The sequence below is a fragment of the Poromitra crassiceps genome (assembly GCF_964638095.1).
Source record: "Poromitra crassiceps genome assembly, chromosome: 2".
Lineage (NCBI taxonomy): Eukaryota > Metazoa > Chordata > Actinopteri > Beryciformes > Melamphaidae > Poromitra > Poromitra crassiceps.
Window position 1 is genome coordinate 31,518,823 of NC_139624.1, and position 26,032 is coordinate 31,544,854.

A 26,032-nucleotide genomic window follows, 5' to 3' on the forward strand; every position below is an offset into this window, starting at 1 on the left:
GCATCATCTCCAGAGTAAGTGGTGGGAGTATAAGGAGAAGAGGACAAGTGGCGCATCATCTCCAGAGTCTCCACCCTAGGATTCCTTCCTAGTTAACATAAAGTGTCAGAATTATAAAATTAATCTTGTTTATGACTGATGAAATTGCTTTTCTTCTGCCTTTGAAGTTCAGATATAAGAAAAACTAAAAGAAGTGGACATCATCATTTTATTAGCTCTTATGGGAACCTTATAATCGGAGCTTTATTGAGAGCTGTAAACTCACTCTGGCAAAATAGTGTGTGTGTGTGTGTGTGTGTGTGTGTGTGGGGGGAGGGGGGGTGGGGGGCAGGTGAAACAAAGACATTCTGCTAGATGTTTGCCTTTCTTTTTTATTGAAAATAGAAAAGGTCAACATGGAAATGGGACTGGCACCTCAGCTGCAAAATGAACGTTGTAACTTGGAACAATGACAACACAAATAACAACAGCTATATCACCCTAACAAAAATACAAGCCTGCACATATTACAAAAAGCATTTGAAATAGCTGTCTATTATCACCACCACATCATCCTCAACATTCTCCGCTGCATTCAACAGATAATTTTATTTTGTTTGTGTAACATCTTCACAGTTATATACATTGCAAGTAATGCTTTTGAGCGGAGCACGGTTCCTTGGTCAGTCGAAGAGCAAGTTGGCCTTCTCGTAGCTCCCGTACTGTGAGCGATCAGGGATGGAATTCTGTCTGTGGGGAGCAGAGAAGTTTTGTAATGCAGGGACCACCGCCACAGCCGAATCTGGAAAGACATAAATCATTCAGATTCAAATACAGGTGATGAGCTGTTTTGCTTCAGTCAAAATCAACCACCTCAACCATCTCACCTGTTTGCTTTTCAGATGTATGCTGGCCACCAAGTCCTTTTCGCTTCCTCCTTTGATCAACTGAGATAGAGTAAAGGGGAGTCAGATGAGGAAATTCACTTGCACACTGAACAGTCAACTAGTGTGTTCTCAGTCAAATGAGTCAGGTGGGGCCCTTGGCGCCATCGGCACTAAAACTAGCAGGGCTACTACACCATGGGCAGAGAGCGATGATAGCACATGCACTAAGAATACAGTCAAACAAGCACAATTCAGAGCCAGGTCAGGTTGATGCTAAAAAAGCCACCGTGATATGGATTGAAAGTGATAGAGAATTAATATACGGCTTAAAATAGACAGATTAAACAAAGATATAAAATGTTATAAAATTATATAAAAAATATCCCCTGTTGATAAGCAATCACATCCAGTCATACTGTTCTTAAGCAATCACATCCAGTCATACTGTTCTTCTGTTATAAGGTATTGATAGTATTCTGTTACATCACCACACGGCCATCTTGGTAGGAAAATAGCAGGTGATTGTAATCAATTAACAGGTGATTGCAATTAAGTAACACAACCAGCCAATGAGCTGTGTGTATTGTAGCGCCATATTGGTAGGAAACTGCTTGTGACGTCATGGGAATACTATGAATAGGCCCTTTTCACAGCAACCGTTTTGAGGTGGTAACGCAGGTGTGACCAATAACATGAATGAGGGCCCTGCCACCATATTGGTTACACCCAGGCACGTGCAGAGGGGGGTGCGGAGGGTGCCCAAGCACCTGCCCTTTTGCTCCTTGATGTCCAAATGCCCTTTTTGTCCGTGGCTGACATGACTTGTCTTTCAGAGGCTGTAGCACGTCCGTTTTAAAGCTAGGGTGAAGATCCCGATATCATCATAGAAGATCTAACCCATCCATTGCTACCAAGCATTACATGCTACATTGTCGGGGAGGTTGATAAATAATGCTCCAAAGTTAGGCTAAATTTTGGCGAGGGAAAAAAGACATGGCAATTTTCAAAGGGGTGCCTTGACCTCTCACCTCAAGATATCTGAATGAGAATGGGTTATATGGGTACCCACGAGTCTCATTTTACAGGCAAGCCCACTTTATGCTAATCCCATGCATTTTTATTATTAGTTTTTTGCATGCAGTATAAATGTGTTATTTTCGCCTATTCTATTTGAATATTTATCCATACTGGGTCCCCAACAATCTTTGAATTGCATAAACTGGGTATGGTGTTACAGTTCATTGGGTGAGAGTAGGCAGTATCCCCTCAGATCAGATATGATCATGTTTACCTATGTATTTCTGGCTGTCCTGATCATTGAATGATGTTTAATTGCCTGGCGGAAGTATGGAACTGTTGCTTTAAATATGCTTCACAAGGCAACCTTTTCCTCTCGCTTCCGGTGGGGATTGCTTCCGGGGCGAGGAGGACAACGTTCACACTGGTGGAATGACAGGATAGTGGAGCAAACTTTATGTTACGCAAACTAAAATTTCCAGTCTAGCTACGGCGAGGCACTACTGAACCGGTGAGGCCTGGATCGGCTCTCACATCTCCCAGACGACAGAACTGTCCCTGCGTCGGGAGGGACCCAGTGACTAGCCGGAGGAAGAGTGGCTACCAGACGCAGCCAAACGTCCTGAGCGAAGGCCCAGGTAATTCAAACTGAGTTCCAATGGTCAACAACAGCCTAATCTTCTTGTAAGCTTTGTCCATTCATGTTACGGTAGTCGGTATGGTGAGGAAATACCCCTAGAATTCATTGAGAAGCTGAAAACCGACGCGTGATACTGGAAAGCTGAGACTTGTTGATGGGGACTTGTTGATGTTAGTCCCCATAGTAGCCATTTCATTGTAGTTGAAACTTGACTTCACTGTATAAAATTACCTATTGTGACCTCTAGGTTAATCACAGCCTCATGAAACTTTACAATCACAAACTAGAGACATAGGGCATTCAGGGGATGTATGGCATGGGGATGGCCATCATATTTCCATCATAATGTTCTAAGCCCATATTCTAAACATTCAACATTTGAATATAATAGAATAAAGAGTTTTAAGCAGACATATGACATCTTCTGTATCTAATAGCCTAGACCACCTACTGTTCGCATATACTGTAAGAGTAAGAGGGGCACAGACGATGCAACTGTAACTTTGTTCAATACTATTTTAGCGAAACATCTACAGGTCCCCACACATTATGTTAGAGTTATTTTTATTGATTTTACATCTGCATATAACACCATGCAAATACATACCCTTCCGCAGAGACTACTCGACCTAGGGGTTAACGGTGGTATTATTCACTGGATCAGAGACTTCCTCTCTGACCGCCCCCAAAGAGTTTTTGTTAATGGTATTGTCTCAGATGAGATTGTGTTGAACACAGGAGCACCTCAGGGTACAATTTTTTCACCTCCTCTTTTCTCTGTGTACACAAATGAGTTTATTATTGATCATGTACATTTTCGTGTGCAAATTAAGTGAAGTAGTGCAAAAGCATATTGTGGTTCTCAAAAATATTTTCGCAAGTTTGGCAGGTCTGCATGTGCCCCTTTTTAACATTGAGCACCTGCCCCTCTAAAGGTCTCTGCACGGCCTGCTTTACCTCCTGCTTTACCACATCAAAACGGTTGCTGTGAAATGGGTCTATATTGTATAAGTTCATATATTATGGTTAAGACGTCCAATCACAATGCGTGGTCAGAAACAACACTGTATGATAGCAATTATGTTATGTTTGACAAGTAAAAGAGGTCAAAAACACGGTTTAACTTGTATTAGCAAATAATACAGCGGCACTGGATAACTGAGGGTTCGCAAAAAAAAAGTACAAAATACTGAACAAATCTGAATTAGGCCTACTTGTTATTTTTATATAAAGCGCTGGCATTCTGTCAAGTTTAAGTTTAAGTTTAAGTTTTATTTGGATCCCCATTAGCTACAGCAAAACTGCAGCTATTCTTCCTGGGGTCCACAAAACAGGCTTTACATGGTGACTAAAGCTGCGTTCACACCGACCTATTAAAGTTTGTCGCTGGCGTCGAGTTTACATACAAAGTCAATGCAAACGAGCGATTGAGCATATATTCGCCTGGGAGAATAATCGCTGGGCGTCCGAGCGGCAGAGACAGAGCGATAGGGAGAAAATACGCTCGTCGCTCGAGATGAAATATTCCAACTCGAGCGAAATTACGCTGGCATCAGTCGCTCGATGTTCAATGCTGATTGGCTGCCGTGTGAGAGCGAGTCAAGGATCACTCTGGCTTGGAACAAACCGCTGGTTTATTGTGTGGCAACAAACCGCATTGACAGGCTGACAGCTGACATGAAGTGAAGTCTGTACTACCGGTATGGAGCTCGCATTAGGAGCACGCTGATAGGCTTAGCTTGTAAACAATGACGGTGGCTCGTAGTGGACAAACAGCATGACATTGCGTAACGTTATATCCCCCACATGTCCGTCATTTCATGTGCCTGTTGATGAGCGATTTAAACAGAGCGACAGAGCGATTCCAAAGGGTTGACTTGAGCGACAGAGCGAAAAATAAATATCTCGGTGTGAACGCACCTTAAGAGAGATAACTACACTGTGGCCCTCTGTTGAACCCGTGTACACCCAGCAGTGTTCAGGCCAGGCTCATTTTCTACTAACCAGTTAACGTGAAGTGGAGCGCCAGAGTGACTATGATGACGACAGAGAGACAAGCACCAGCAGGCACAATGACACAGGTCACCTCCCAGTCAGCTGCTGACGCCTTCTCAACCCTGCTGGTCACGTTGGCGGGGCCTGAGGTCCGAGCGTCATCCTCGACCTCTATGAAGATTTGTTACATTTACACGTTAGACATTTGGCCGAAGCTCTTTTCCAGAAGAAGTCATATGAGGTGACCATGGCGTGCCAAGTCGTGGCGGTCAGGTCGCAGCGTGCCTCAGGTCTGCATGGAGTGGCCACGCCTCATTCCATGGTCGACAGGATGCCCGGGTTGAGGCATGAAGGAAGGGTTAGCTAGAATCTTTGGTTGCTAGGTAGTTCAGGTTAAGGTTAGATTAGATTAGAGGAGGTTAGGATAGGGCAGGTTAGGCTATAGATTAGCTACATGTAGATTATTTGGTTGCTAGGTAGTTCAGGTTAAGGTTAGATTAGATTAGAGGTTAAGATAGGGCAGGTTAGGCTATAGATTAGCAATATTCTTTGGTTGCTACTTGCTAGGTAGGTCAGGTTAAGATTAGATTAGAGTAGGTTAGGATAGCACAGGTTAGGCTATAGATTAGCTACATGTAGATTCTTTGGTTGCTAGGTAGTTTGGGTTAAAGTTAGATTAGAGGTTAGGATAGGGCAGGTTAGGCTATAGATTAGCTAGATTCTTTGGTTGCTAGGTAGTTCGGGTTAAGGTTAGATAGAGGTTAGGATAGGGCAGTTTAGGCTATAGATTAGCTAGATTCTTTGGTTGCTAGGTAGTTCAGGTTAAGGATAGATTAGAGGTTAGGATAGGGCAGGTTAGGCTATAGATTAGCTAGATTCTTTGGTTGCTAGGTAGTTCAGGTTAAGGATAGATTAGAGGTTAGGATAGGGCAGGTTAGGCTATAGATTAGCTACATGTAGATTCTTTGGTTGCTAGGTAGTTTGGGTTAAAGTTAGAATAGAGGTTAGGATAGGGCAGGTTAGGCTATAGATTAGCTAGATTATTTGGTTGCTAGGTAGTTCAGGTTGAGGTTAGATTAGAGGTTAGGATAGGGCAGGTTAGGCTATAGATTAGCTAGATTCTTTGGTTGCTAGGTAGTTTGGGTTAAGGATAGATTAGAGGTTAGGATAGGGCAGGTTAGGCTATAGATTAGCTAGATTCTTTGGTTGCTAGGTAGTTCAGGTTAGAGTAGTGTCTGTCTTCTTGTTCTGTTCTCTCCTCTCTCTCTCCGCTCTCCCTCTCTCTGCTCTTTCTTCCCCTCTCATTCTCTTCTATGGTTGCTTTTTATATGCTTTATACCTTTATAAGTATATGTTTATATAAATTGTTCAATTATGTTGTTCTGTTGTGGTCATCTAGATTTAGCTAGACATGTCTGTAAAGTCCTCTGAGACATGCTTGGGTTTGTGAATTATGGCTATACAAATACACTTGACTTGACTGGATAAACTTGACTTGATATAAGCAGGCACATCAAGCGCATTCTGTTGATAGATGCACACGGTTGTTGGGAGGTTTGAAACGGTGGCCTTTCTCGTCTCTAACCAGCATGCCACAATTCCATCAAGAAGAATGACACTGATCAAAGCTCCGTCTGTGTTTGAAGTCAATATCAATCAGACTTGTGCAACCCTTGTGAAATCTGGGGACATTGTGCCCTCCACCCACCTACAACAAGCATTGCAAGCGATGCGGGAGAAGTTGGGATTGAGGGAAAACATGTAGCTTTTAAGAACGGAGCACAGAAAAGAAGATGCTATCTACCCTAAAATGATGTAGCTATTGTGGTTTACCACTACACACAAAACAGGCACAGATAATCATCGTTTTGTTGATGCCAGGAAACCACTTTAGAAAGTTTGGAGAATCCTATATTATGTGACAAACCTGTTCAGTCCTGCTGAAGAACGTTTAGCGTAACGTAAACGTAAACATTGCTTGAATAGTGTCAATAGTGCTTGAAAAGAACATTCAACTAAAAAACATTAGTGTTCCTAAAAGATGCGTGGGCTCAGGCTGCAGAGAAGAGAACAGATGAGACGAGAAGAGACCAGAAGAGAAGAGACCAGAAGAGAAGCGAAGAGAAGAGAAGAGACCAGAAGAGAAGAGAAGAGACCAGAAGAGAAGAGACGAGACGAGACGAGAGGAAGAGAGAACAGAAGAGAAGAGAAGAGACCAGAAGAGAAGAGAAGAGACCAGAAGAGAAGAGAAGAGAAGAGAAGAGAGAAGAGACCAGAAGAGAAGAGAGATGAAGAGAAGAGAAGAGAAGAGAAGAGAAGAGAAGAGAAGAGAAGAGAAGCTCACCACATTGTTGATAACAGTGAATGATGGTGACAGCATACTCGACATCAAGCCTCTTCACCTGTCCCAAAAAATAATGGGCATTCAGTTTCTTTGTCTGTACAAGCTCGTCTTCAGAAGCTGTATTCACTAAACAAACATACCTGGAGGCAGGAGTTTGGTTTGCATAGCTCCCTTGTCAAGTTTACGCTCACAGATTTATCTTTTTCCTAAGAAAGAGACAAAGGAAAAAAGCTTGGTGACATAAATCATCTTATTTACATGTCATCAGCCAACCACATTGCCCTTTTGAATTTATTTGACAGTAAATTCCCACTTCATCATTAATGAGGCATTCAACTTTCATCTCAGTAAGTGTCCTGTGCAAACAACACACACGCGTGCACGCACACACATGCACACGCATGTACACACATGTACAAGCGCGCACGCGCACACAGAATGGGACACCTGCATTGCCGACATGTGCGAAACATGGATGAATAGTCTATGGGGTTTTAAAATGGGGATTTCACTTAAATGCATAAAATAAGGTCTGTGGTTAACAAAAGTTTATGAGACTTGCCCGGCTGGTTTTTCATGGACCCCTTGCGTGGGATCCCATGTATGACATCTCTTAGAAGCACCTCTAGCAGCTGGTAGCACCATGTTGTATCATTGAAATGTTGAATATTTTTTTCTCTCTTTCTCTAGCTCCTTCTTTCCCTGTGTCTGAGTTTGTTTGTTTTTTGATGTTCTGAAAACTGAAAATAAAATATTGGGGGGGAAAAAAGCTTATGAGAATGCGAATTTGGGTTCAGCAGGATAGTCTTCACAAACGTTAATCACTAAGCGTTTTCTAAAAATCACGTTTAAAAAAAACGCATTCACGTTCCCAAACGTTCCAAAAGTCATAAAAGTTATTAAAGGACGGCTTTACCGTGGGGAATATGAATATATATTAAATCTCACGCCCCTAAGGTTTTCGAATCCGTTGAAATTTTTGAAATTGCTGGTTCACTGCCAGAGATATCAAGCATCTCTCACATATTTTTTGGGCCAGCCGACGCGTTTCGCGTCATCTGGCCCAAGTCCGCCTTGCGGAAGTCGAGGACCTATGAACTACAATTGTTGTGAGCCATGGTCCCGCCTCTAGAGGTCCTCCACGTGAGATTTAATATATATTCATATTCCCCACGGTAAAGCCGTCCTTTAATGTTTGTGAAGATTATCCTGCTGAACCCAAATTCGCGTTCTCATAAACTTTTGTTAACCACAGACCTTATTTGATCCATAATAGTGAAATCCCCATTCTAAAACCCCATTCACTTTTCCCCTGACAAACCCGGAAATATAACTCTGGACTCATTCCTGCGGCACTCTATTGTTAACCATCTGATGTGGCCCAGCTGTTCAGCAGATTACGATGTAGCTAGAGATCTAATTAACTTTCATGACTTTGCACAACAGCCCGGGAAATGTCCCACCAATTCAAGTGCTGACGCAAATCTTTGGGCACCATGTCGTCCAAAATGCCACACAGCTATTAGTTCCATTTTAAGTGATGCATTGTTACAGTATATCAAGGTAGTCTCTGAATAATGTCCTAAATTGACAACAGATGAGCTGTCTCAGGCAGCGCGGTACGATACCTACCACATAGACGGTGCGTGTGTCAGTGGGCTCACACACAACGGGCACTCCAGACTTCACACACACTCCCACAGAGAATGGTGAAGAGATCCGTGATGAAATAACCACCACTTGATTACCCTTTCGTTTCTTCACACCCCATGCTGGAGATGAGTAAAAACCCAATTGTAAAACACTTGACAGTCATTACATAACAATTATCATGTGCTAGATTGCCTCGTCTGCCAAGTAGGTTCATTGCCACAGACTGATGTAGCGCTGTGATAATATAATTATACTGTTGTGAAATGATCTCCAGTGACGTGTTGGTGTGATGAACAGCAGTACCTTGGAATCCACTGTCAGCAAAGGGGCATCTGGTCCAAGACTGATTGCCTGCAGTGAACTGAAGAACACATTATCATAAGATTTTGTACAACGCTTTATCTAACTAAGTTACATTGTGAAATAAAATAAAAGGAGCAAAACAAGCAGATCAACAATACTCAGTTATAATAAAGGCAAAAAAAACGTGCATCCCATATTTCAGGTGAACTGAATGCTGGGTGTCCTAAAAGCATATGAGCACTAAGGTAAATCATTTAGACAAAATGCAAAAACTGACATCAAGTCGCCAATCAGAGAGAAATCTATCAGACAGCCTCTTAAAAACTATATTCTTTTGTATTTGTTTTCCAGAATTCACAGCTAACAATTCAATCAATCATTGTAACAATAGTTGTGATCATTGTAAGTAAGTAGTAGTGGCAACAATTAAGTCCTATGTGTCAACCAATGGTTTCTCTACACTCTCTACAGTGATACTCCTGAAGACGCGAACAGCACAGAGTTAACAGTGATATTTACCTTCATGCACAGTTGAGGGTGTAGATCCACCTTAGCAAATGTTATCTGAAAGACAAGGTTGGTGTGAATTTTCTTATTACCAGGGCTGGGGGGGGGGGACTTCTACAGTGGATGAACTCTTTAGCCACAGTGACAATGTGTTATTGCTGGAAGTTGGAACAAAAATTCTGAGTCCTTGAACAGTTTGACAATTACAGTACGTCCAAAATCAAGAAAAACCAAAGCAGGTTTGGCAGGTTGGAATGAATTTTGCACAGGTTTGGGTAAGACTCAGGATAAAAAAAAATTGTCATTAGAGAAATTGTGTTTAGTAGACAAAAAGCTACACCACTTAAATTTAGTTTAGGCTTTGGTATAGAGTTTTATCCACAAGTCTTCACGATGGGGAATCAGGCTCTGCCCTGATGACCAGAAGAACGACTTTATCTCTACGCCAGTGAAACACATTGGGGTGGGCACTAAGAAGTGAATCCCTCCTCTTCTGGGCATAGGGGACATGGCCCCTATATATACAGTATGACCAGGTGGGTGGCTTCAGATTTTTGTCTCTTCTCTCACCGAAGACACATTTTCGCCGCTCCGCTCTTACATAGCTTAAAGGAGAATTCCGGTTTGTTACAACCTGGACCTTATTTCCAGCTTTAAATATGATTTGTAAGTCACCCTGATGAGTTTGGTTTCATTCCCTTGCACTGAACGATAATTTGTTTTGAACTGCGACCTGAAAACGAGGAAAACGGGGCATCTGAAATGCTTCTATTTACATCTTGTAAATATCTTATTTTCTGATACGCAGCGGCACATATCGTTATTATATCATAGATGCAATGACAGAAAATGAATGATCTAGCATTAGAGCCAGGTTCACCCCTGGCTCACCTTTGACCCGGATGTGGGAATGGCAGGGCAGAGTTCAGAGCTCAGAGCAGTCGATCTGTAGCTAATACTGTAGCATCAGCATGCTAAACACGGCTGATAAGATCTGATCTCGAGATTATGGACGATAGAGCTTCTCTTGAGCTCTGTATACCAAGGATGGGAAGAAAGGAATCTGCCCCCCTTGAAAAATGCCCCCATGCTACATGTTACTGGTTACTGGCGGCTCTACCTTTCCTCGGCCCACAGTCTGGGTGGCATGGGGCAGATCCACACAAACACCATCCACGCCTTTCTGACACAACGCGATAACAGCAGCAACTGGGCAAGCTGGTTCCCATGACAGCATCTCCTCCATTGGGTCAAAGGTCACTCCGAACCACAGTTCCTCCAGACCTATCAGGAGAATGCAGAGGTCAGAAATTACCAGTCAGAATGGGAACTTTACTCTGTGGTATGATGTAGCCTAATCTCAAAGTATATTCAAATGAAAAGGCATTGTTGATTTTAGAGGCGTTATATGAAATTGGTGTATTTCACACTGGCCTGTCAGCTTTTAGATCAGGTTACATCAAGTATACATGTTTAATTAATGACTAAAAGCGATCGATTGACTCACGGTCTTTGAACGGGCAAACTTGAACTCTGGGTGCATCCGTCATGGCCGACCATCCCTGTAGCAAGTGGGTTAAGGGTTCAATCACAGCCTGGCATTGATTACCGATCAAAGCTGATAGTAAGAGCGCAATTGAAACTATGAACGTGAGCAGAAACCTTTTACCTCAATGCAGAGGCAGGGCAAAGGTCTGGAATACCGCAGAGTGGCATTCTTCACAGGCTCCTCCTTCTTTATCTGGAAGGTAAACAAGGTTTTTATGACATACCGTATATAGGTGTTTGATGTGTGTGTATGTATGTGTGTGTCTATTTGTAAGTGTGATTGGTGGTGTGAGTCACTCTGTACTCCAGGATATTCTTGTCCTTCAGATAGCCGTCAGAACAGCCCAGTCGCCAGAATAAAATGTCAGCATTGTAAGTGAAGTGATCCATTGTTTATCCCCATGGGGAAATTCATCCTCTGCATTTGATGCATCCTCTACTAGGAACGTTCCTAGAACTAGGAGCAGTGGGCAGGCGCAGTGCAGCGCCCGGGGACCAACTCCAGTTATTTTTGCCATTGCCTCGGTCAGCGGCACTGACAGGAGTATTAACCCTAACATACATGTCTTTGATGGTGGGCGGAAACCGGAGCAACGGGGAGAACATGCAAACTCTACACAGAAAGGACCTGGGATGGACCGGGGTTCGAACCCAGGACCTTCTTGCTGTGAAGCAACAGTTCTAACCGCTGAGCCATCCGTCCGCACGTATGTTGTATGTTTCTGGAATCCACGGAAATGTAGAATATGAACATTTCTGCCCCAAAATACGTCATGTTTCTAGAGACATGAATATTAACGTTATACACGTCAGTCTATACGAGTCTAACGACTGTCTCATGTTGAAGTACGTTGCTGGCACCTAAGGGTGAGCGGAGTGAGTAGCGTCTTACAAACAAGGTGCTGCCTGTTCCACTCTTTGCGTTTAACGTTGGAAAGGCAGCGAGGCGTTTTGTTTCAAATTTACATTGAGATTGTACATAATTATCCTGGTTTTTGGACATGTAAAATGCCAACGTTTTATTCTGGCAATTCGCTTGGTCAGAGAATGTAAATGATGCATTACAATAGGGTTACCCAACAAGATAGTAGATTTTTTTTTTAAGAAGTATCATGCATAATTGATAAATAGAGTACCGCAGGGATGACGTCTTTGTACAGTACGTACGAGTTTTGTATGTGAATTTCAGTTAAATGCATGAAATAAGGTCTGTGGTTAACAAAAGTTGATGAAACAGCAAACTTTGTGTTAAGATAATCTAATGAGGACCACTTTTATGACTTTGATGAGTTTTCTGAAAACTACGCTTTGAAAAGTGAACAACAAAGTTTGCTGTTTCATAAACTTTTGTTAACCACAGACCTTTTTATTTCAAGCATTAATGTTATTTCTAGCTTTGTTCTGTTTTTGTTTCTTGCTGCTGTGTAACTAACCAGTGTTTTGGCCCCTGTGCCTATACAGATGAAGTCCTTATGGCAGAGACGGAGGTGGTAGTCCTTGTCTTCCAGCATGTCTGACACTCTGACAGCCAGCTCCTTCCTCTCTGGGTCCATATCGACCCACAGCCTGCCAGCTGTGGGAGAGAGATCAGAGAGAGAAGTCAAATTTGATGGAATATTCAATTCAGGCACAGGTTCATAACACTGAGTGACAGTTGTGATAAACGAGTACATTATATCGGGTACATGAGACATTACACTGCATTGCCTGATTCAGTGGGAAAAAGAAAAAATTTATACAAAAACTTACTTATGCATTCTGGGACAAGACTTCGCAAATCTCCATTGCTGCATACTATGGAGGAAAGTAATAAGCATTAAACCAAGTACCAAGTGTTTCTTATTTTTTCCCTTACATTTACCTTGACAGACATTTTTTATCATTTCAAAGAGGAAGTACTTGGTAGATTGCAACACCATTTATTGACTCCAACTATTTGTTTTGTAGAACACATCATCTTCTGCTACTACTTGAAGTCTTAAATAAACACAGTTGAGTGTTTTCTTAATTATTCTAGAATGTGTCTCTCTAGGTGTGTGTGTGTGTGTGTGTGTGTGTGTGTGTGTGTGTGTGTGTGTGCGTGCGTGCGTGCGTGCGTGCGTGCGTGCGTGCGTGCGTGCGTGTGTGTGTGTGCGCGCGTGCATGTGTGCGTGCGCGTGTGCATACTGTAACTTGAGTGCTTCTGACCTGGAGTACGGTAGGTGCTGGTCCACGGCGCTATGCTACAGTAACTTGGCACTGTTTTCACTGTCACTGTCACTTCTTGACCCGGTGAAATGTTAAAACAATTGTCAACTTCCACCTGCAGGAAACAGTCAAATAAAAATACACAAGCTGCCACAGGTTTGCAGTGAGATCCGCAATCTCAGATACTACAATAACACTACATCATTTCCTTGTCACGTTGGACAAAACCAGTTGTTTACGTGATAAGGGAAAGTGCAACTGCTGCCAAGCATGAAAGTGAAGGCAAAACAATTCAACTCACAGAAAGGTTTATACAGTACAAAAGCTACTGATGTTAACTTGCCTTTACTGAGGGGTTGTTGGACCTTTGATATGAGAATATTTGTGCATTCAATCGTAATGAAAAATGTTTTGCTCAGGTCTATATTTTGACACAGATTTATTTTTTGCCTGCCTGATGACAATGATACACAAATATCTCAGCTGATACACAAATGTTTTCTTAATGTTGTAGAAAATTGATCAATCTACTTGTTTTGGCACTGTCATTTTATCCCTCAAAATAATTTGCCTGCTTGCAACGATGATGACACAAATGTAAACGTGCTCTGTGTTGCACGTATAAACCACTCTGGATCCAAGATTATGCTAAAAGCCTCTTAATGTAAATGAGTGAAGCCTGTACCTGCTGCCCGACCATTCTCTGTCTGGATGCTCTGGGGAAGCTGAGGAGTCGGCAGCCCCCCATCATCCCAGCAGTCACAGTGCACACGGACAAACTGTGGATGGACTCTGCAGGAGACAACATTGAAACAAAGAAGGTTGTAGACATGGAACAAAGAACAGACTCAACAGACTCAACAAATTGATCCGTAAGGCCAGGGACATTGTGGGGCTGGATCTGGGCTCTCTGACTGCAGTGTCAGAGAAGAGAACGTTATCCAGGCTACGCTCCATTATGAGCAATGACTCGCACCCACTCCACGGCGTGCTAGTCAAACACAGGAGTACATTCAGTGAGAGACTGATTCCACCTAGATGCAACACGGAGAGGCACAGGAAATCATTCCTGCCTGTGGCCATTGGTCTATTTAATGCCTCTCTTAAAAGAGCACCTCGGCGACGCTCAGTCTCCCTGAGACTGAGCCAGCCGATAGGCTAACTGAAAAAAAGTGCCTGGCTGAGCCACGTGTAACGTATAGGGCAAGCCGTATAATATAAGTTCAGTGTGCAATAAAGACAATTGGCACGTAAGGTATACTTACTCTACGTATTTGCTTACTTAGACGTACTCCACTATTTTGCTCCTATCGCATTTAATACTGTTTACCCCATGCTATGTTGTGTTCTTTCTTCTTATTCTGCGTATTTTACTATCGCATTACTGCTGTGTATTTTATTTTATGCTATGTGTGTTATATGAGCGAGCAACTGTAACTTGTCCCAATTTCCCCCCGGGGATCATTAAAGTCTTTCTGATTCTGATTCTGATTCTGATTCTGAAACACATGTGGTATGTCTGTCAATCAGTTACCCACCCACCCACTCACCATTCAGCAGGGGCGGACTGGGATCATAATTCAGGCTGGGCATTAGATACCAAGCAGGCGGCAACGGGCCGACACGCGTGCCGGCGTCCGAAGGGCGGCAGCGAAAAATTTGGGGCGTTTGAAGCTCAATTTGGGCCGTTTGAAGCCCAATTTGGGCCGTTTGAAGCCAGATTTGGGTCGTTTAAAGCCAGATTTGGGCTGTTTGAAGCCCGATTTGGGCCGTTTGAAGCCCAATTTGGGCCAAGTCCAATTTTACAATGAGATGCACCCACTTTAAACCTGAATAAAGTAATAAAACCACTAGTAAACCAGTAGGCGGCGCCTGGCCTGCTGTTCAGTGAGTGGCCTGGCCTGGCCTGCAAAAAAAAAAAAAAAAATTTTTTTTTTTTTTTGGCAGGCCAGGCCAGGCCAAGCCACCGGGCATTTGCCCGACGTGCCCGATTATGCAGTCCGCCACTGCCATTCAGTCAACAATTCATATCAGCACAACTATTAATACATCCACTAGTGTGTGTAGTAGATACAGGAAGTATTCACTGCTGTGACATTGTATTGGCTGAGACTCAAATCTGATGAGAGGGGCCTCCCCACTCCAGCCCCTACGAGGAGTGAGGAAATACAGAGAAGTAACTCTACTCTACACTGCTCTCCTGACCTGTTGCGTGTTGTGTGTGTGTGTGTGTGTGTGTGTGTGTGTGTGTGTGTGTGTGTGTGTGTGTGTGCTGGTGAGAGCTGGTGAGATCAGGAACAGGAAATGTCAATTTACATTTCTAATGCGATCCGATCTTGTTGTTTCAGCACTTTTGCAGAGACCTTTATCACCTTTATACAGTGAGTGCACCTGTGACACCTGTGATAGCCATCTTTCAGCATGACCAATCGGCTCACTTGACTACACTCCCTCATTAATGGTACTACTGCACCAGTGCCCGTTCGCCCCGCTGCTGCACAGAGTGCCGTTTGCCCCGCTCCGCTACTACAGAGCGCTGTTTCGTTTGTTTATTCAACATTTATTACATTACTGTAATATCCAAATTGCACCAAATGTGACACTGCACATCCTTGGTCCCAGGCAATACACCCAAGTGTACCCACGCACCAAGAAGAACTCAGTTTGAATATGCGATAGAGTTGGAGGATATTGCCTTTACAAAACATACTGTAGAGTCGACAGTATGTAGACAGTGTAGACCAGTGGTACGCAACCTTGCCCTACTCAGGAGCCACTTGAGCCACTATCCAAAAAAGTCCCTTTCCTCCCTTTATTTTTATTTTTTAATTTGTATTTATTGATTTGTTTTCCATAGGACTTAAAAGACCCACAACTACCCGGGCCATAAAGGAGCCACATGTAGGGCCTGGGGTTGAGTCTCACTGCTGTAGACAGACTGAAGATTTGAAACAGATTAAACTAATGTGCAACATAAATCGTATGCTTTTTATTTTCAGAGGCCGTTTCAGAGCACCTGCATCTCATTTGAATCGGATACTTAATTCCCTGTAAAGATCTTATTCCCACGGAAGCCATTTTGAAGTTAAGTCACACTCGGGGTGGAAGACCAACTAATATTTGACATTTCACAAATTCCCCACTGATTTTTTTTTTTTTTTTTTTTTTTTTACAAACAAATGGATCCCAGCAATCGGGTAATATTGCTGGCTGTTTGCTAACATGTTAACATGCTAACATATGTGTTGAAGCAAGTAACGGTAGCGTAAAGTTGATATGGCACTAACGCTGCAAGGATACGTTGAGGCGATGTCTCGTCATAGACGCTGGGTTGGCTGGCTCAGCCTGGCTGGGGGCGTGGTCAGGGTGGGGTAAATCCCCCGTTATAGCCATTCAGCAAAGTTAGAATTTAGCTGCTAGCCCAGCCCAGGCAGACACGATCGGGGATTTAACCCCCGCAGTAAATGCACATCTGAACAGACGTCTTGTGTTCTGCTCTAGAATCCCCAACCCTGTAGTTTAGAGCCGCAGCACCGTCCTTTGGTGAGACATCCCATTGAGATATATGGGCGGTTTTACCTCACCCGCTTGCCAGCCATATAACATTTTTTGGGCGTTCCCACACATGCCGACTGTGTCTATTAGGGATTCCGTCACTCGAGTCTTGAGGCCACCCATGCTAAAAAAAATCACTTACTGTACTGTAAAGCACTTTGGATAAAAGCGCCCACTAAATATGTGTCTAATATGTGTGTATTCTCTGCCCACATGTACGTACCAGTGAGTCGTAACACAACGCTGACTCTGAGGTGCAGCGAACACTTCTGCCTCCCCTCACACCTCATGACATGTACGTACCAGTGAGTCGTAAAACAACGCTGACTCTGAGGTGCAGCGAACACTTCTGCCTCCCCTCACACCTCATGACTGTACGTACCAGTGAGTCGTAACACAACGCTGACTCTGAGGTGCAGCGAACACTTCTGCCTCCCCTCACACCTCATGACTGTACGTACCAGTGAGTCGTAACACAACGCTGACTCTGAGGTGCAGCGAACACTTCGGCCTCCCCTCACACCTCATGACTGTACGTACCAGTGAGTCGTAACACAACGCTGACTCTGAGGTGCAGCGAACACTTTTGCCTCCCCTCACACCTCATGACTGGGGACAGGCTGACGCTGTGGAAGACCGAGGAGCTGTTGAGACCTTCAGGAGAAGTCCGGCACGGAGGGGGAAACAAATCTGCACACAAACACGTCAGAAAATATCACTTAATGTTTCAATACATGAAACCATTAAGCTACTATTAATACTACTACTACAATGTCGTCATGCCACAAAGAAACTGCCATCGTCTTCATTACTGTGGAGGTTACAGTGTCAGTGTCTCTCCATGTGTCTCTGCTGCGACACTCCCAAAACAGTGAAAGATGATCACTCTGGTGAATGTTAACTTGGAAGCGAGTGTGCCTGATGAGATTATGACACATTTGTTATCTAACCTTGCGAGGCAGCTGGATTCGCGGCAAGATCACGATCACATGAAAAATCCATCTTGCCATGCTGCCAGATATGCGTTTGAATCCGAACCACCAGTGGTGCGGACCAATGAGCATCCAGAGAGGCAGCTACTGATTTAGTTGCGACAACAGCGAGCAGCGAGCCCGCAATAGACGATGATAGACAAATGGTTTATCCAATCACCTGCCAGGTATGTTTTGAAAGCGCCTGCCCTTTTGCAAACAGTTTCTGAGGATGAGTTGCCAGATGGTTCTGTGTAACAAACCATCTGGTGCGTCAGGTTATTTGTTATCCTCCTGCTCTGAAAACATTCTTGTCATGCCCTTAAAAAAACCATGCCGTTATTGGACTCGGTGGCTTGGGCGTGGTCAATGTTCAATATTGTAGGTTCAGGCTTTCATGGCTGCGCTATGAGCAAGAGTCATCCAATTTATAACTTCAACCTCGGTGTGACATCATCGGCGACCTGGCCACTTTCCTTCCTTCATGGGGATATATAACTGTATGACATCATTGACGACCTGCCACTTTCCTTCCTTCATGGGGATATATAACTGTATGACATCATTGACGACCTGCCACTTTCTTTCTTTCGTGGGGATATAGAACTGTATGACAGCATCGGCGACCTGGCCACTTTCTTTCTTTCATGGGGATATATAACTGTATGACATCATTGACGACCTGCCACTTTCTTTCTTTCATGGGGATACAGAACTGTATGACATCATTGACGACCTGCCACTTTCTTTCTTTCATGGGGATATATAACTGTATGACATCATTGACGACCTGCCACTTTCTTTCTTTCATGGGGATATATAACTGTATGACATCATTGACGACCTGCCACTTTCTTTCTTTCATGGGGATACAGAACTGTATGACATCATCGGTGACTTGGCCACTTTTTTTCTTTCGCGGGGACAGAAAGATGGATGGACAGACAGACAGACATACGGAGAGGCCCTTTTATAGACACCTCGGCCCCTAGTGGCCACGCCATAAAAGCATTTAGCTGGTTGGGTGGTGGTCCCAATTACGCACCATGCCCCCCCCCCCCCCTTCTATTCATCGAGGGGAACAGAAAGCACAGGCGGTCATGCGATACCTCTTTAGCCGGGTGAGAACTTTGCATAGGCTACTTTAATGTACTTTGCTCATGTCTGATTTGAGTCAACCACAATTCAAATGCTACAATTAGTACAATTGTATGGGTCCATACATAGTCTGCACACCTGTGAGTCAAAAATACATTTGTTATATTAGTGTTAGATATATTGGGCCGATGTTGGCCTATATCGGCAAATAAAGTCATCCACTTCTGATACAACGCAGGTTCCTCCCAGACCACATATTAACAACGGTCTATAAAACCTGCAATGAGAATAGATTTTCTTTGCACTATGAATCCATTTATTTGTTTAATTTTTAATTCTTCATTTAGAGGAAGTAATGCATCAATATCAATTTCCCCTACCATTGAATATGTGAGGTGAATCACCCTGCTGCAAGGAGCTGCTAACTCACCCTCAAAGAAATCCTTAGGGTTTCAGTGGCGAGTTAATAGGTGTCACATGATGGTCAAAATAGTGTTTCAGAGACTTTATTTACCCTGCTGTGAATACAATTCTAAAACACTAATACCTAAAAAAAAATCTGTATATGACTTTAAAATCCAATCTCGATCTAACCCTAATTAATTGTTCACATCATGTTAGATGTTGAGTAGATCAGTGTTGGGCAGTAACGCGTTACTAGGTACTAAGTAATGCGTTACTGTAATCTGATTACTTTTTCAGCGTTACAGTTTCCAAAACAGTAATCAGATTACAGTTACTAATCCAAGTAATGCTGAGTTACTTTTTAAAAAGCTCGGAAATGTGTTTGGTCGAACATTTCTCTGTTGTTACTATGCTAATTAACAATGTATTGTATACTGTTGGAAAGCCTGTGTATTTCTCTGTCAAATGGTGCCCCATTTGTAAGGAACATGCATTTGTGGAATGAACAGCACAGCTGAGTATGTGGGTTGCGCCCATGTAAAATGTGTCAAATCTTCTCTGCCACTACTGAACAGTGTATTCTCCTGTCCTCTTTTCGTGGACCCCCTGGCAAAGTGCCACGGACCCCCATTTGAGAACCACTGCTCTACTGGGTTGAGGTCTGGAGTCTGTTGGCAGGCCATTCCATTCTCTGTCCTGCCACATTCTGGAGGTATTCTCTGATACACCCGGCTCTGTGAGGGCGAGCGTTGTCATCTTGAAGAATGGCATTCAGTCCCAGGTTGTGAAGATATGGGACTGCTACTGGCTGCAGAATTTCATCTCCATATCTCGTCGCATAGAACAAGCCTCGTTTTTCCAGTCATGCAGATGCCACCCCGACTGCCTCCGCCAAAAGCTGTGACTCTATCTGTGCAGCAATCAGCATACTGTTCTCCCTGTCTGGAATGCCATCCCACAGCAGCGTATGACAAGGCTGGTGACCAGCATGAGGAGGAAGTGCCAGGCTGTTGTGGCTGCTTATGGTTCTTCCACATGCTACTGAGGCTCGTGACTGTTTGTTAATGAATAAATTGTAAAATTGTCAATATGTCTTGTTTCTTCCTTGTTACTGATGGAGTTCAATCATCCAATCCACCAAACAAGAATCAATACCAACAGGAGAATACACTGTTCAGTAGTGGCAGAGAAGATTTGGCACATTTTACATGGGCGCAACCCACATACTCAGCTGTGCTGTTCATTCCACAAATGCATGTTCCTTACATGTTCCTAGTTTATATATACTGTATCCCATCACTTCAGGTTTGAGAGGCTGCAATGTTTATTCAGTTATGCAGTTTGGCTGATTTTGGACTCATGTATTTCATTCCAATAAAGTGGATTGGTTGTATGCCACTTTTCGGGGGTAAAAAAACAAGTAAAAGTAACTAGTAACGGAAGGAAGCATGGAGTCAGTTTCGGCTCTCCCCAGATCGGCAGAGGGTGGAGCAGCAACCAGGGTAAAAAATAAAATAAAAATAGCACTAATACTTTTTTTAAAGTAACTAGTAACGTAACTAGTAGTGTAACTAATTACCTTTGAAAAAGTAATCAGTATTACTTTTTTAAGGAATAATCAGTAATCAGTAACTAATTACATTTCCCAAGTAACTTGCCCAACACTGTTGTAGATTCATTATTTAGTGCCTGCAGATGCAACAGCCGTGTGTATGTATGTCATGTCTGTCTGTCTATACTCACAATGTGGCTTGGGCTTGCATTGAAGGCCCTGCAAGAGAAATGTAGAAGATAAATTAAATCAACTTTAACCTGTGTGTGAGAAAGAGAACAAAGATAGCAAAAGTGACATAAGCAATAGCAATGAGGGGGATTCCCAGACAAAGAAAAATGGCGTTTTACATCCTCATTGCTCTGTCAGCTCCACTTATGTTTATTTTGTTGCAATGGGACATTGTGTTACACAGCTTTAAATGTGTATGTTATGTATCTTGTTGCAGAAGTATTAATCCTTTTACATCCCTGTGTTTGTTCTTTACTTTTGCACCAGAGCACTTCACTTATCAAGTAGTATCTTTGGCTGTAATTCAAGCATTGAGCCTGTACAATGTGTTACATTGTCTCAATGTGGCATCATAAATGACTCCATTCCACGCATGGATGTAAATTGTGCAACAGCATGCATTTCCAAGCACCTGAACAGCAACCCGACTTGACTGATGTTCCAAATATGAGTGAATCTTGTTGATCCATCAACCAGAAAAACTTCCCATAAGCTATGCAAGATAAGCTGCAAGCATTTCTTATTGTGAGCCCAGTGATGACTCACAGTGTTATGACTGTTCAGTGGCTGAACTGAACAGTAGCTGGTCTTTCTCTGCCTTTGCTTGTGCTGGTCTTTTCAACAAAATGCCTGCTCTATACTTACACAGAATAGATAGAATCAGCTGTTTTTAAAAACTGTCACATGGATTAAGTGGACAAATAGCACTTTGCCACAAAACCCACATTAGAAAAAAGGCTGGAGTAAAAGGAAACAGAGATGAGTGAGGTCACCTCGACTTGACTTGACTTGACTTGACTTGACAAAACCTGTGACTTACTTGACTTGACAGAACCTGTGACTTAATGACTTGGCTGATTAGCTAATGATGTGATGTCATCAGTGATGTCATCAGTGATGATGTAAAAAAAATCATAAGGGCGCACGCACACGCACACACAAGGAGGCATTGTGACATCACTGATGCAATAACATTTAGTGAGCAACACACACACACACACACACACAGACGTGGGGCAGGCGAGGCCGAGCTACAGGCGAGGCCGTGCAAATACAATACAATACAATACAATGCTTTATTGTCCCCTGAGGGAAATTTGTTTTCACAGCCTGCACTTCAGCCTCACATAAATGAAATACATAGATACATAAATGAAATACATAGATACATACATGAAATACATAGATACATACATGAAATACATAGATACACATATACATATGACCCACACACAACATGTAACAAACCTACATGGGTGAATGTGAGGTATTCATGTAAAAGCGCTTTGGGTAGTCGATAGACTATATAAAATGCGCTCTATAAATACAGTCCATTTACCATACCATTCAGCATCTGTTTATCTTGTTCAGTGCCTCAATGGCTGATGGCACAAAGCTCTTTTTGAAATGGGCCCGTTTCCAGGTCAGAGACCTGTACCTATGGCCAGATAGAAGGAGTGAGAAGAGTGGATTGAGGGGGTGACTTGGGACTTACTTGAGACTTGGACCAACGTGACTTGGTCGCATGTCTGGTGAGGTGTAGTCTCGCTTGCCAGACTCCCCTTCTGGCAAGCGAGACTAGTAGGTGAGGTGCAAAACCCATGAAAATGAATGAGATGTCTTCATTCTATAATTAGACTACAATGAACCACTGAGCAAGAGTCAACAGCTCATTCATTTTTCAAGAGTAATTATAACAAGGCAGTGTAGAAGAAAACAGGCAATCTGTGTTGCAAGCTGACCATTGCTTAACAACCCGAAAGATTAAAGTGTATGGTTCACATTACGACAGAATCACTGACTTAGTCATGGTCATTTAGTATGGAAGAGATTTATGGCCGTGCGTAATGCTGCAAAGATCAGAGCTTTCTCACGTCATCGAGAGGGAAGTAAATGTCACTGGCAGGTGTTCCCCATCCTCTTTTCATCATGACCAATTCATTGATTTGCAGCAGTTTTAGTTTCCTCGCTGTCACTTTAACGCATCAATCAATGCCACTCAAAAAGTAGCATTCAAGGGCTAGATACCAATCTCAAGGTCAGGCAAATGATTATGAATGTGTACAGTATGTGCTTACTGTCCCAATTTGGGAACCCATTGGTTAAATAAAAGTCAAATGGAAAGTCTGAGATTAGTCCTGTCCTAATAAGTCCTAATACAGACATTATCAGAAATATAAGTTGTAAATCTTCCTGAATTCATGTAGCGAGAGGAATGTATTGTACCCCCCCCCCCCCCCCCCCAAATGATGAGATGCAACGGGGGATGATTTACTATTTTTTTTATGTTTATTTTCATGACTTTTTGCTGGGCTTTGCTTTTTTCATACATATTATTTACTGTGTTGTTTTTCTTGGTTGCAGATTGCGTTTTTAACAATTGGCAATGTGTGATGATGGTTAACGGGACATAGCGATTAACGGCACTTTGTGCATTTGGCATTGAGAGGGAAACCGTTTTTGGCATATTGGATTTGCTTAATGGTGAAAGCATATGCCAGTTTGTTAGCAAAATACCAAATATACCAAATATGTCAAGAATGAAGTATAGGCTGAATTGCAAATGTTCATACTTAGATTATCCTATTTTTCTATCTTGCATGGTAACATTATCCGCGTGTGTTTGAGAGAGAGAAAGAATGGCAGAAAGTGCAGATTGCATGATGTGGTCTTAATTTTAGCTCCTACTGTCCCCCCCCCCCCCTTTACTGTTGTTAACTCACCCCAGCTAGTGTTACTTACAACTCACCCCAGCTAGTGTTACTTACAACTCACCCCAGCTAGTGTTACTTACAACCCACCCCAGCTAGTGTTACTTACAACTCACCCCAGCTAGTGTTACTTACAACCCACCCCAGCTAGTGTTACTTACAACTCACCCCAGCTAGTGTTACTTACAACTCACCCCAGCTAGTGTTACTTACAACTCACCCCAGCTAGTGTTACTTACAACTCACCCCAGCTAGTGTTACTTACAACTCACCCCAGCTAGTGTTACTTACAACTCACCCCAGCTAGTGTTACTTACAACTCACCCCAGCTAGTGTTACTTACAACCCACCCCAGCTAGTGTTACTTACAACTCACCCCAGCTAGTGTTACTTACAACTCACCCCAGCTAGTGTTACTTACAACTCACCCCAGCTAGTGTTACTTACAACTCACCCCAGCTAGTGTTACTTACAACTCACCCCAGCTAGTGTTACTTACAACTCACCCCAGCTAGTGTTACTTACAACCCACCCCAGCTAGTGTTACTTACAACTCACCCCAGCTAGTGTTACTTACAACCCACCCCAGCTAGTGTTACTTACAACCCACCCCAGCTAGTGTTACTTACAACCCACCCCAGCTAGTGTTACTTACAACTCACCCCAGCTAGTGTTACTTACAACTCACCCCAGCTAGTGTTACTTACAACTCACCCCAGCTAGTGTTACTTACAACTCACCCCAGCTAGTGTTACTTACAACCCACCCCAGCTAGTGTTACTTACAACCCACCCCAGCTAGTGTTACTTACAACCCACCCCAGCTAGTGTTACTTACAACCCACCCCAGCTAGTGTTACTTACAACCCACCCCAGCTACTTACAACTCACCCCAGCTAGTGTTACTAACCCACCCCAGCTAGTGTTACTTACAACTTACCCCGTTAGTGGGGTAGGTTGTGACAATGGCACTCATTATATTACATCAATTCATGAAGTCTGTGATATTATAATAGAGGTTAAGTGATTTCTATTTGTAGCAGACAAATGGGCACTTTGTGTCAATTTGAGAGATTTACAGTAACACTAAATCTCTTAGGATTAAGAAAATGTTTTTTTTTTGTTTTTTTTTTAACAATTATTTATTGAGTTAAAATGTGTTACATTCATCCCCGGTCTCCCCTAGTAGTTACCAATAGCAAAAACAATATTTAATAGCACAGTGTCACTCTATGAGTGTCATGTTTTTAGTTTCAGTGCTCCTAAAGACTGCACCCTGACGAAGGCACTTTCGCCGAAACATGTTGGTGTAACCATTAAAACACAGCAGAGGAGATTTTGAGTGTGCGACTTCTTTTCTTTATGTTACAGTGCTCCTAAAGATGAAAGTTTACCTGAGAACACCGGGTGTCACATTTCTCTATCCTCTCCAAGACTGCAGCTCCATTCAAAACCCCAGAGAGAGACATGAGCAGGGTAGCCAGCAAGATCATGTTGACTACACTGGAGACAAGCTTCTTCTGCTCCTCGGCTTCTTTCTTCTTGTAGTTCTTTTTTTTTGTTCTTTTTTCCCCCACTTCTTCCTCTCTCCTCCTCCTCTTTGTTTTCCTCCTCTTCTCTTCTCTTCCTATGTCCAGGTGAGTTGGAGCTGGGCAGTGTGGCTGTGTCTGATGAAGCTTGGCTGAGAGACTGCCTGTTATTGTAGAGGAGGCTGGCTGTCTGTTTTGTCGGTCCTGAAGGTGAAGATAGTATGGTAGTGAGGGACAGAAACTCCTGAGTTAGAGGTGGCCTAACATGATGATTTAAATACCCAGAGTGTGGGCGGAGTTTGAGTGTGTGCGAGCGTGTGTGTGTCTCTCTGTGTAGGTTTGTTTTTGTGTAGCCTAGGTGATGTGACTTTGGCAGTACATGTGTGTCAGTGTAGGTTACAAATCTGAAAAATAATGACGATACCGTTCTAATAATAAACACACATGTAACTGGATGACAGGGAGACAGAGGGAGAGAGAAAGATGACAGGGATACAGGAAGAGAGAGATGACAGGGAGACAGAGGGAGAGAGAGATGACATGGAGACAGAGGGAGAGAGAGATGACAGAGACAGAGGGAGAGAGAGATGACAGGGAGAGAGAGGGAGAGAGAGATGACAGGGAGACAGAGGGAGAGAGAGATGACAGGGAGACAGAGGGAGAGAGAGAGAGATGACAGGGAGACAGAGGGAGAGAGAGATGACAGGGAGGGAGAGGGAGAGAGAGAGATTACAGGGAGACAGAGGGAGAGAGAGATGACAGGGAGACAGAGGGAGAGAGAGAGATGACAGGGAGACAGAGGGAGAGACAGATGACATGGAGACAGAGGGAGAGAGAGATGACAGGGAGAGAGAGGGAGAGAGAGAGATTACAGGGAGACAGAGGGAGAGAGAGATGACATGGAGACAGAGGGAGAGAGAG

General features: G+C 43.2%; 1 protein-coding gene across 2 annotated transcripts; it reads right to left on the bottom strand.

The window, feature by feature from the left end:
- Positions 1-369: 369 nt before the first annotated feature.
- Positions 370-25,244, bottom strand: il17rel (interleukin 17 receptor E-like). Of its 2 annotated transcripts, XM_083632300.1 has the most exons (19): positions 24,977-25,244; positions 20,833-20,860; positions 17,218-17,305; positions 16,839-16,900; positions 13,746-13,852; positions 13,061-13,175; positions 12,623-12,667; positions 12,307-12,446; positions 10,995-11,066; positions 10,833-10,887; positions 10,446-10,609; positions 9,338-9,382; positions 8,819-8,876; positions 8,495-8,634; positions 7,003-7,068; positions 6,863-6,920; positions 4,528-4,689; positions 867-926; positions 370-781 (listed from the first exon to the last, which is right to left on the bottom strand). In XM_083632300.1, the coding sequence occupies exons 1-19, from the start codon at positions 25,073-25,075 to the stop codon at positions 663-665; spliced, it is 1,683 nt and encodes a 560-aa protein (XP_083488426.1). In that variant the 5' UTR covers positions 25,076-25,244; the 3' UTR covers positions 370-662. The 2 variants fall into 2 exon arrangements, with proteins under 2 accessions (XP_083488426.1, XP_083488427.1); XM_083632301.1 differs by lacking the exon at positions 4,528-4,689.
- Positions 25,245-26,032: the final 788 nt, after the last annotated feature.